Genomic DNA, 12,275 nt, shown 5'->3' with positions numbered 1-12,275 from the left:
AAAAATGTCGAGGCCTATGTCTAATAGATGTACCCCATCCGGTCTAAAACGTCCTGGGCATTGCTCAACGTTCATGTCATGTGCTGTGGTAAACCTATGATGGGCATGAAGCGAGTCATCCATTTGTTTATCTTTCGTCTTGTCTATGGTTTGGTGCGAATGCTTTCCCTTCCAAACTCGACTGGGGATGATGCAGGACCATACTATGCAAGCTTCGGGCATTAGTTCAAAAATTGCTATGCAGTTTCTTTGCATGTTTTGTATCAGCTCGATGCTGCGTTTCAACGTAAGGTCATTCCTGTGCAAATGCAGAATTAATGCATTGGGGGGGGGGGTCAGATCTGAATTTTTGCCAACATCAGTTGGTCCCACATCATACCTGGGCATCCCTTCCATATCAACATCATTCTGTGAACTGCCATACATACCTACGTGAACCCCCAATGGCCTTGTTTTCGCCCATCACAAGGCCTAACCGACAAAGGAGTGCCTGATGATCCAAATGTGCCATAAATGGTGCCCTGTTCCTGAATGGAAACAATGTTACGGTTAAGGCAAGTCAACTTTAAAGTATTTATCTGGCCTTCGATAAACCAGGTATCTTTTCGATTTCCATCTCCCGATCCCCATATGGCCTCCTTAGTTAAACCCCCAAGATGAGGCTGTGGTTGCTGCCCCGATTCTATACCCAGCACAATCTATGCCCGCAGCTTCTAGAGCCTGAACCGGAAGCGTGTTAGAGGGCGTCCATTTTTGTGGAGCAATAATGGGCCTGCCAAATCTGGACGGAGGGCAAGAACCATCCCAGGTTACCTATTGGGCAGGTGCTACCTCATAGCTGTCGCAGTTCCACCTTGGCTTCATTCCCCTTTTGATCAGTTTTCGAGCATCGTATAATAAGGGTCACTCTGGTGTTAGCCATACACAGGTCGTCAACTTGTAGCTCCGTGCCGCCTGCCTTGTCTGACCCGGCAACTAGCTCGCTGATCCTCAAAGCAGCAAAGAAAGCCAAGGAGAAGGTGCAGCTAAACAGCTTGCGACATCGTGGTTGTAACAAAAGAGCTGAACCGCTTGTAGTAACTGCTTCAAGCATTCATAGATGATAGGACATCTTCTGTCTTGCAGCCTACCCATTGCCTTCCATAATTCTCTGTTATGCAAATTGAGATGCCAGGTTTCCATGGCCCAAGACCTTGGAAATGAAGGCGATGCCGGCTAAGCAAGAAGATATAGTAGACCATGCTAGACCCTCGCCCTTGCGCTGCATAATTTATTTATTATTTATTTAAGTATTTTTAAATAGCGGGGCACGTTGGGAACATCACCTCGGTTTACAGGTAACAAAATGCAGCTCCAGGCTTTACAATAAACATAGGGGGTAACAGCAAACTGAATAACCATGTAATGAAAGCGTGAAATTCACGCAGGGGAGGGAGAAAACGTGTCGAAGTAACAGGCATTTTAAAAAAAACCAAACACAGGGAGTAAAATCAAACTGATTAACTATGAACGAATGGCGTGAATTTCACACGGGGGGACGACAAAGATAGTGATTTCCATTCTCAGACGAGGGCTGCTATGACATGCGGGGGGGGGGGGGTGTACAGTAGGAGAACCTTGAGTGGAAGGATAATTATGGTCAGGCGGATACATTATGGTCTGGTGGCGGGAAATAACAATCATTTGGGATTACAGTGTGGGAGGTCAAGGTATGATTTAACAGAGAGATTAGGATTGATCTGCTTGGTAGTTGATCTGCATGGAAGGATTATCAGGGTGTTAAGGGGTTAACTGCAAGATGGATGAGCTGCATGGAAAGGTTTTATCAGAGAGGTGGGGGGATTTCGAGGGAGAGAGTTCTCAGCGGAGGGAGAGGAGGAAGTATTGAGGGGGGAAGTGGATGAGAGGGTTCATGTTACGAGCGCGCGCGGGCGCGGTCGTCTCGGGCGGGTGGTGAGCCCTTGGGCCACGGCAGGACCCCAGGAGGAGCCCAAGGCCACACCGTGGGAGGTGAGCTGAGCAGGCATGGTGAGCCAGGCAGGCAGGAACAGAAACAGGGAGTCCGGCCCTCAGCCGGACCTGCATGCCCATGGTAGCCAACACAGGGAAGTTGACTAGTGAACGGTCCTCCGACTGTTCCTGGCCCTTTCGGACCTGCCGCAGGGAACGGCAATGGGCAGCAGGCCGGACAGAGGCGAGGGCAGACAGAGTCCTTAAACTGAAGACATCAGATGGGGCAGAAGCAGGCTGAAGCAAGACGGAGACATCAGGGCAAGGGCTGAAGCGAGACACTAGAAGGATCCAGGCAAGTAGGAACTCCGATGCTGGGATACTCACATCCGAAGCCCCCTCGGCTGGCAGAGGAAGACATCAGGGTACGGGCTGAAGCAAACACTGTAGACAAGGCTGGACGGGAACATTGCACTGTCCATCAGGGCGCCCTACTCAGCCCACCCGTGGGACTGAGTCACGGACCACCCTGTCCCAGACGCGCCCTACACAGCCCTGGGAGGCTGGTCACGGACCACGCTGAGAAGGAGGGCGCAGGGAAGACCCAGGCGAACAGGACTCCGATGCTGGGAAACTCACATCCGAAGCCCTTACGGCTGGCAGGCACAGGAACAAACATCTAGGCAGGGTCAGAAACAGACATCAAGGCAGAGACACTGGACATCAGGAACAGCAAGCAGAGACAGGACAAGGCGCCATCAAACATGGAGGACCTGGATCAGCTAGGTTACAGGCGACTGTAATGCTCAGATCCAAAGCCAAGACACGGTGAACAGAAAGTCCTTAAATACTGGAGGTAGAAGGCAACTCCCTGGGAGGAGCATGCCAGGACCGCCCACCGCTGGTCCTATAACTAGGGTAGAGAGCTGCGGGCCAGCCCCTAGGGAAGGGCGTCGCCCAACAGGAAGTCCAAACACTGAGGCTGCAAGCCACCGGCATGCCTCAGGAGCAGCTAGGCCTCTCAGGCCCTGGAGCAAGTCCTGGATGATGCACAGGCGAGGCCCTGGCTTCAGAGCGGCCTCTGGAGGAAGGTAAGAGACCTCCTGCAGCGCAGCAGCAGGGGGGGTCGCAACAGTTCAGGTGAGTGCCTGTTTAAAGAGCCAGGTCTTGAGGTTCTGTTTGAATTTCTTTGGACACAATTCCTGGCGAAGGCTGGGGGGCATGTTGTTCCAAAGAACAGGCCCTGCGAGGGAGCGGGCACGTTCTTTGGTGGTTATACGTTTTGTTAGTTTAGGCGAGGGTGTGTGCAGAGTAGACAGATACTGTGTTCTGGTGGGTCTGTCGAGGGTGCGAAAGCGGAGGTGTTCATTGAACCAGTGCATGTCATGGTTGTGGAGGGATTTATGGATGATAGTGAGGGACTTGTATATTATCCGGGATGTGATTGGCAACCAGTGTAGGTGTTTGAGGACAGGGGTGATATGGTCGGATCGGTGGGCATTGGTAAGGATACGGGCGGCAGCATTTTGGAGCATCTGCAGGGGTTGGATAGCATTTTTTGGAAGGCCTAGGAGGATAGAATTACAGTAATCAACTTTGGATAGGATAGTGACTTGAAGAATGGTGCGAAAGTCATTTAGATGTAGGAGGGATTTAAGTTTTTTTAGTGTGTGGAGCTTGAAAAAGCCGTCTTTTAGGGTGGCGTTAATGAACTTTTTTAGGTTATAATGGTTGTCTAGGGTGATGCCGAGCCTGCAAACATGTTGAACAAGGGCATTAACACTGATAGGCCAAGTTAGAGGCATCCTCTTTCTTGCTAGAAAGTTTTATTGTCCGACAAGGAGTCAAGAATCATCCTTCATATTTCAGGGGGCCAAGTCTCCATAGTTCCATAGGTACTGGGGTGCAGATTCAATATGCTTTTGGGGCCAAGGACCTGAAATATGCCCACTTCAGGCGGGAGAGAGAGTCAACGATGTAATTCTCAATCCCAGGGACATGAGCCGCGCAAAAAGTGGTATTATATTGCAAGCATCTTAGCACAAGGTTTCTCAGCAGCCCTATGTTCTGGCTGATAGCCTTGTTAATGGCTTCAGCTACTGACATGTTGTCACATCTGAATATTGTACTAGCATTGCTTAACTGTGCTTCCCAACTGTCGGGTCGATCCTGTAAGGCCGCGGTAATAACAGTGCGGCAGTGTCAGGCGCACCCTTCCTCCCCGCACGCACAGTTCTCTTCACTAACTCCCCGATACTCTCCTCTAATCGCATGCAAATGCATGCCGCGGCTTTAAAGCGGTAGGGAAGGGTTATGCCCGCGCAACCCATTTTACTGTATAGGCGCTTAATACAGTGCCTATACAGTAACCAGGGTGCGCTGGTACCTGTCATTTCAAATGTCATTTGGAATGACAGGCACCATGAAGTGAAAAAAAAAATACCAAAATATGTAAAAACCTGAGTGTTCAAAAAAAAAATTTTTTTAAATACCTGTCGGAGGGCCGCGTGGGTCCAGGCGGCTGGCGGGCGGCGGTGGGAGCCAGGTGGTTGCGTGTTAAATCTAGGCCGCGGGCGGGTGGGCGCCTGTTCCAGGCGGCGGCGGCGGGGGGCGGGTGGACACGCGTTAGTTCGAGACGGTCGGTGGGCGGCGGGTGGTCGCGTGTTAAATCTAGGCCGGGTCCGCACAGGCGCGCATTCATTCACTGCCGGTGGGGGCTGCCTCTCCGGCAGCCCCCACCGGCAGTGAATGAATGCGCGCCTGTGCGACCCCTGCGATTCGGCGCTCAAGGCAGTCACATGCCGTGACGTCACGGCATGTGACTGCCTTGAGCGCCGAATCGCAGGGGTCGCATTCATTCACTGCCGGTGGGGGCTGCCCCGGCAGCCCCCACCGGCAGTGAATGAATGCTGTGACTGCCTTGAGCGCCGAATCGCAGGGGTCGCACAGGCGCGCATTCATTCACTGCCGGTGGGGGCTGCCGGAGAGGCAGCCCCCACCGGCAGTGAATGAATGCGCGCCTGTGCGGACCCGGCCTAGATTTAACACGCGACCACCCGCCGCCCACCGACCGTCTCGAACTAACGCGTGTCCCACCGCTGCCGCTGCCGCCTGGAACAGGCATCCACCCGCCCGCGGCCTAGATTTAACACGCGACCACCCGGCTCCCGCCGCCCGCCTGGACCCACGCGGCCCTCCGACAGGTATTTAAAAATGTTTATTTTTTTTTCTGACAGGTTTTATGTAATCATTACATTTTCTCGATCATCTCTGTATTGCTTTTTTTTTTTATTGTGTTTTATTGTTTTTGAGTGTCTTAAGCGGTGTCGATGGATTTGTTACTAGACTCACAGTCCTAACTCCTACTAGGGGGAGGCGGTAAACTAACACGTTACGGCCGCGGCAAAACAGTGCGTTACTAATGAGATAACCTGAGCGCGCGTTACGGTATCGGAGGGGAATAGCTAATTCCTTCATTATACAGCTAATTCGTTCATTTACATGCCGGGTGGGGAAGGGTTATGCGTCTGTTTTAAGAAGCGCTACGGACGCGCGAAACTGGAGACTGTATCGCTGGTTTGCCTTACGCGTCCGAATTGTGCGCAGCGAGCTCGTTACAGACGAGAAATCTTCAAATGAATGTTACTGTATCGAGCTGTGTGTAAGGCCACAATGGGGAAGAGTTCTAGGAATGTCATGTCCCTGGTGACCCCAAGCTCATGCTATTCAGAAGGCCATCTCTCTGCACTCCAGGCCCCTCGGAAGATCACACCTAAGCCACCGCCACCCTGCCCCCGGTCGCGTCTGAAAAAACTTTAGGTCACTGCTGAACCTGGGGGGTCTGGCCAAATCAACGCACTGTTGTAATTTTTCACAAAGTCCAACCATACCTTAAGGTCCTGTCTGATGGCTTGAGTGACGCATATGTGGTGGAATTTATGCATAAACTTCAAAAGTTGCCAATGCCATTCTCCATAAGAATGCCCTGCCATGGGGATAACACTGCAGGCGAAGTTAAGGAGGCCGATTAGGGACTGGAATTGCTCTAATATGGCCATTTTTGCATGAGCCGTCAGCAATAATGCCTCCTTCAACTTGTTTACTTTCTGGGTTGGGAGCCTGGAAAACCTTGCTTGAAAGTTCAGCTCAATACCTGGAAAAACTATTTTTTGAACCGGGTCTTCCGTTTTGCCTGGGGCTAGGGGAATCCCAAAGGTCTCCGCGATTGTTTGAAAGGTTGCCAGTAGGGATCTGCACTCTTGCGCATCCCTGCCCATAAACAAGAAATCTTCTAGATAGTGGGATGGGTATTTGGATCCTGATGCCTGCTCTTCCACCCAGTGTACAAAGGAGCTGAAATTTTCGGGATATGTACAGGATCGGGATGCATTTGTCAGAAAAAGAATTCTCATATAATTACTATGTTAACATAGATCCTCTTAACTCATTGTTGTATGTGTGTGTCCAGTAAAATGTAAATCACGAGAGCAGTATTGCCCTTTCGCTAAATTAACAGCACATCGTTTTATTCTTTTTATTTAATCTAGCATGTGGTAACTTCAATTCCTTTTAATAAAATTGTAACATCCAATCTCTCAAATGATCTTATCCAGTCTCTCAATGTACTTGAAAAGAGGGTGGCTAGATAAATTGGTTCCAGATGGGCTTTGACAATGAACTCTCTCCTCCAGTACTACCTGTCTCTCCAGCCCCTGAAGCAGGTGGTGTCTCACCAAAATGCTGGCAGTGTCAGGCACAATAAGAGCGCATGACTACAGTATAGTGAGTACATAGGAGAGTTTCTCTTCATTTGGAACCAATTTATCTAGCCACCCTCTTTTCAAGTACATTGAGAGACTGGATAAGATCATTTGAGAGATTGAATGTTACAATTTTATTAAAATGAATTGAAATTACCACATGCTAGATTAAATAAAAAGAATAAAATGGTACGTGTTAATTTAGCAAAAGTGCAATACTGCTTTTGTGATTTACACTCTACCAGACACACATATACACCAATGAGTTAATATAGATCCTCTTAACATAGTAATTATATGATATTGTAGACTGAGGACATTTCTAGAGGCTATTTTGCTTTGAAAAAAGAATTCTCCCCTAAATTTGAAACCTAACAGGTGGAAGGATGCGGGATGAACTGGCAGGAGCCTGAATGCTGATTCGTATCTGCTTTCGCTAGGTACGCCTGACTGTTAAGGCCTTGTAGAATTTTTATGGCCTGGTCTGTCGAGGCGCATTGAACCACACATCGTTGCAGGTCAATCATGTCGTTGACTGATCCTCCTGCAGGGTAAGACAAGTTGTGTATTAATCTGAATTTTCCTGGTTCTTTTTTTGGTATCACTCCCAGGGGGAGAGCACTAAGTTATGGAAGGGAGGCTCACTGAAGGGGCATGTGACTGATCTGGGCCTATCCTGCCCAGATCTAGTTCTTGTTTTATTTTTCCCCAGGCAACATCCTCATGTTGTTTTAAAGATAAGGCTTTGCAAACATTGTGGTGTAGCAATGGGGGGTCTTTTGAGCATGGGATGGGATAACCCAAGGTAAATCCTCTGGTGATCTCTTCAGCTTGAACTGTGTGAGGGTAAAGCTCCAACCAAGGGGCCAGTGCCTTAATTTTGACTGGTGATGGGCCCATTACCATCACCATTTCTCTGAAATGGAGCATGCTGTCATCTCTCCTTGGGGGCTTGGCAGTGAACCAACGGGTGAGATCCACCGCATTTGGCGCATGCCCGCACGGGCAGTGCCCGGTGTTATACTGTCTGCATGTGTTGCACCTCCCAAAGGCCGCCCCTGTGTTTCTAACTCCGAGTGAAAAATACCTGGGGGACCATTTGAAACCAAAAGGTTTCTGCATCGTCATTTCGTCTAGCCATAGGTCAACGACTCTTTGCCGACAGGATATTGAATGGCCTCTGCCAAAGCTGTACAGAATTTTATATCGTAGTTGAGCCAGGCCCAACCTCCATAGCGCTTGCGCGCTCTTATGATGGAATCCAGATACCGTATTAGGTAAGGCACTTGTTCTGGCTCCCTTTCAACTATCACACTCATGAATGTGTGGAAAGTGGAAACTCAATTATTGAGTGTTTTGGGAACCTTCGTTTTTTTGTCTTTGCTCTCTGTCGTGGAATATTTCTCTCTGTTTTCATTGTGACCTTTCTCCTGATCTGAGAAATATCAATGAATTCTCTCTTCCAGATTTTTCTTTTTGTTTTTCTTGATACACCTCTAGCTAGCATGCTGACCCCGCAGCGTTCATCCTCATGTCTCATTCTACCCCTTGTGGATTGCCCTGTGGGATTACCGAGCGCACCAAAGTTTCAAGCTGCCCAAAGGTGCTACTCTGGTTTTTGTGGCCCCATACTCTGGCCTGTGATGTACCCCTGTTAGCGGCCCTCTTTTTTTTTTTTACGTTTCTTAAGGCATTCTACATTAACGTGGCTAGCTTAACTCCCTGTCACTATCGTTGGCATCAGACCCTACTCGGAGAAGAAGGTAGATGAGGTTGTGTCTATGGTCGACTTACCCGGCTCTGGCTGTGGCTTGCCAGTTCTCTTGTTGCCCATGTCTTCACTGGGCTCTTGGTAGTCGACGTTAATCTTTTTGGTGGGAGACCTTATTGTTGCCTTGGGGTCCTTTTTCTGTGACTTCTTGGCGCTCCTATACATGCACTGCCTCAGCCACTCTGTCCCATGCTCTTGTGCCTGCTGTCATAGCTCGACCATCAAGTTGTCTAACTCCTGCTGATTTTTCGAAGCAGAGTGAGCATTTCGTCGTGGCCTGTCTGTGGGGCTACTCTTAGAAGCTTGTTTGGTCTTTTTGGTAGGACCTTGATTTTTTCCTGCTTTGTCTTTTCCTTTTCCAGGGCTCTTCGCCCTGCTCGATTTTCGTGTTGCCATCTTACTTAATAAGTCAAACCTGCGGAGAGAATACTGCAGGAGAGACAGCATTAGACATCTGCTCCTACTCCAAACTATGACTATGTATCAAAAAATACATCTATCTATATATTTTTTTTATCTTCTACTGTATTATCTTTTGTCATCCACTGATATTGCCTTAATTGGCATTTTATCAAATTCGCCCCAGGTCCATTTTCTCCCTGGCTAAGAATTGAATGTCCGTTCTATATAATGGTTAAGACTTGCCTCTAAACTGGCCACCCTGCCTTTCGTCACAGCCATCCCACTTTCCTGATTACTTTTTTTTAAGTTCCCCCAACTGGCTATGTGTTTTCCAGGTTACCATCCTTTTTCCAATCCCAAGATGGCTGACGCTATGTGCGTTACCTGTCCTTCAGCGTTTACCCACCCCAAGATGGCCACCATCATGAGCTTTCCAGGCCACCATCCTTTTTCTGCCCCAAAGATGGCCGCTGAAAGTTTGTTTGAAGGGCCCGACTGCAGCCACCAAAAGCCCACCAGTAGCACCTGACCCAACCCTGGAGGGCCGCTCCATGCGCGATCTCTGCGGGATCGGGCATAAAATGTTCTCTCCCTCCCATTGCTGGCATGAGACCCGGGCTGTGGCAGTCTCCGCGGCCTGATCAGCACGGTGGTCAGGCGGCAAGGACGCAGTCCCCACTGTCCTGCGCGCTTGAAATCTTTCCCCCAAGTCAAGCAAGTCACGTAGCCCGGGCTCCCTATCCATCCCCCGCCTGCTCACTCCTCTCCTCAGGGGCCATCTACCAGGAGCCTCCTGCTGACCGCTGCCTCCCAGGCGATTATTATACATATTTTTTTTTAATATATAATCTACCTCCTCTGTGCACTCGGGTCAAGGAAGAATCCCCGGAATGAAACGGGGACCAATCGCCGCGATGCGTCCCCGAGTCCAAGCGGGAAGCTGCCATTGTGCCAATCATTGCCGCAAAAAGGGGGTCTTCCAGTGAGCTGGCTTCTTGAATTGTGGACTTTCCTGCGGCAGCTCCCTGTGTTCCCTACATCACCCCTACTTCCTTTATCCTCCCCCTCTGTCCCGATCCTATGCTATCTGATCCTGGCATCCCCCCATTCTAATTTCCTCCCCTTCCCTGCCATCGTCCGCTGCACACACATATTGTGCCCTGCCCCAGACAATAGTCCGTGTCAGAAGGTATTTGATGATAGTAAGGAAAAGTGGATACTTTTTATCTGGAATCTTCTGCTTCATTTCAGTCTCTTCGTTCATGAGGTCCTTAATTTGACAGCAACATGCAATGCTGAGTGCAAATGTATAAAAGAAGTATACAACCCTGTGTGTGGACGCGATGGCGAGATGTACTACTCTCCCTGCTACGCAGGTTGCACTGGAGTCTACAATTACCTGGAAAATGGGAAAAAGGTAAAAAGCTGAAGTCTGGCCATTGTAGATTGGGATGGGACCTATCTCTTGTCATTGCCAGCCAGAAGGACTTCAAATACCAGCAGATAATGTGCCCTGCTTCTCTTCTCCAGGTTTACCATAACTGTAGCTGTGTTGGGGACATTTCATCCGCTTTTAGGAACGAGGCGGTAGCTGGGAAGTGTGTGTCTTCTTGTCAAAAGATGACCGTCTTGATGATTTTCCTGTTTCTGGCAATTCTCTTCACCTTCCTGAGCAGCATTCCTGCCCTAACAGCAACACTGAGGTGAGCAGAGAACACTGCATGCCAATTAATCAGGACTAGGGGCGTAAACATTTCCTTTCCAATTATCTGCTTATTGAAAAATGTTAACAAATGCACAAAAGGAGTGAGCATGTCCCGTATAAACGCGTGTAGTGGGCACGTGAGCAAAAATATGCTCAATTTTATAACGTGCATGCAAGTCTGCGCGTATCATTTCAAATGATCCTCCCGTGCGTATGTGTGGTCCCTTTATGCTCGTACTCACAAGTAATCAGGGGGGGAGAGAGAGAGAGTGCCAATCTGATACTCTATATAGCTCCCACTGAAGAGGGGCACTTTTACAAGGGTATACAGACCAATGTAACACCACCCCCAGAAAACTCACGCCCCTCTTACAGTGGGAGCTATATAGAGTGTCAGATTGGCGCTCTCTCCCCCCCCAGTTACTTGTGAGTACAAGTATAAAGGGACCACACATAATATCCCTTTTCCCCTGTTAGCCCTGACCCTTAAAACCCTGCCAATCTGTCTGTCTTTATTTTATAATATAGACAGATCAGAGAGGTTTTAAGGGTCAGGGCTAACAGGGGAAAAACAAAGTCTTATCCCTTACCAGGTGAACTGGGAACGAACTGGGAAAATGGTAATGGCTTCGACAAAATCCCCCTACTTACGCAATAGAAGCAGCATTTGCGCTTATAGGTGCGCGTCCACTTAAAATTGTGTTATTTTATAACATGCGCGCATTTATGTCCGTATGTTATAAATTGGGTGCGGGCCGGCAAACGCTAGCACTGTGCATCTGCGTGCTGGTTTAAAAGTTACCATCCCCGAGTGCTGCTAGCTGGAAAGGATATCAGTGTCCAGAATCTGCCAATATTGGGGAACAAATACCTATATCTTGGATAAAAACTTCATGGCTAGATCATGAATCCTCTTTTGAATTACAGCAGATGTCTCTGAGCTTGCTGTATGGAAGCCTTCCTCCTAGTCACTACCTTTAACTACCAACAGTAAACAGTAAACCAACTTCCTCCTAGTCACTACCTTTAATCACTAGGCCCTTTGGGCTTTGAACTTTACTGTCGGGATTCCTGCTCTCTCTTAGCTGGGTATTTTTAGATCTTTCATGGGAACATAGGTAGGGGTCTGACACAGTAACAGTAAATGATGGCAGAAAAAGATCAACAATCCATCCAGTCTACCCAGTAAATCCTGTCCATATTGCTAAGGTACCAACCGTAAAGTATGATCATTTATAGCATCTCTCCCATATCCAATACACTTTGTCGTTTTCCTCGTTTGAAGGCTACTGTATTGGACAGATAAGCATATAGGCTCCCCCACCTAGTTTACAGTCAGCACCCCTTCCTTCCCATGTCTAACCACAAGGCTTTGTGATAATCTAAAATCTACCAATACTGGCCTGTTTGATCATGATACTATGGGGATAAAAACATAAGAAGGTGCCATACTGGGTAAGATCAAGCCCAGCGCCCTGTTTCCAGCTGTGGCCACAGGTACCAGGCAAGATAGCAAACAGTACATAGATCCCATGCCCACATAAGAAAGTTGGCAAATATACACAGTGGGGCGAATTTTAAAAGCCCTGCTCGCGTAAATCCGCCCGGATTTATGCGAGCAGGGCCTTGCGCGCCTATTTTCCATAGGCCTGCCGGCGCGCGCAGAGCCCCGGGACTCGTTTAAGTC

At 48.8% G+C, this 12,275-nt stretch overlaps 1 protein-coding gene across 1 annotated transcript in view; it reads left to right on the top strand.

Moving 5' to 3' along the window:
- The window catches only part of SLCO4A1 (solute carrier organic anion transporter family member 4A1), a 127,429-nt gene that overhangs the window by 110,527 nt on the left and 4,627 nt on the right, over nucleotides 1-12,275 (top strand). The window contains 2 exon segments of the mRNA XM_029612402.1: nucleotides 10,135-10,300; nucleotides 10,414-10,586. Of these exon segments, the coding sequence (XP_029468262.1) occupies nucleotides 10,135-10,300; nucleotides 10,414-10,586 (339 nt within the window).

This window comes from Rhinatrema bivittatum, chromosome 8, assembly GCF_901001135.1.
Source record: "Rhinatrema bivittatum chromosome 8, aRhiBiv1.1, whole genome shotgun sequence".
NCBI classification, from domain to species: domain Eukaryota; kingdom Metazoa; phylum Chordata; class Amphibia; order Gymnophiona; family Rhinatrematidae; genus Rhinatrema; species Rhinatrema bivittatum.
The sequence above is the reverse complement of the archived record's forward strand: the minus strand, read 5'-3'. Positions and strand labels throughout refer to the sequence as shown.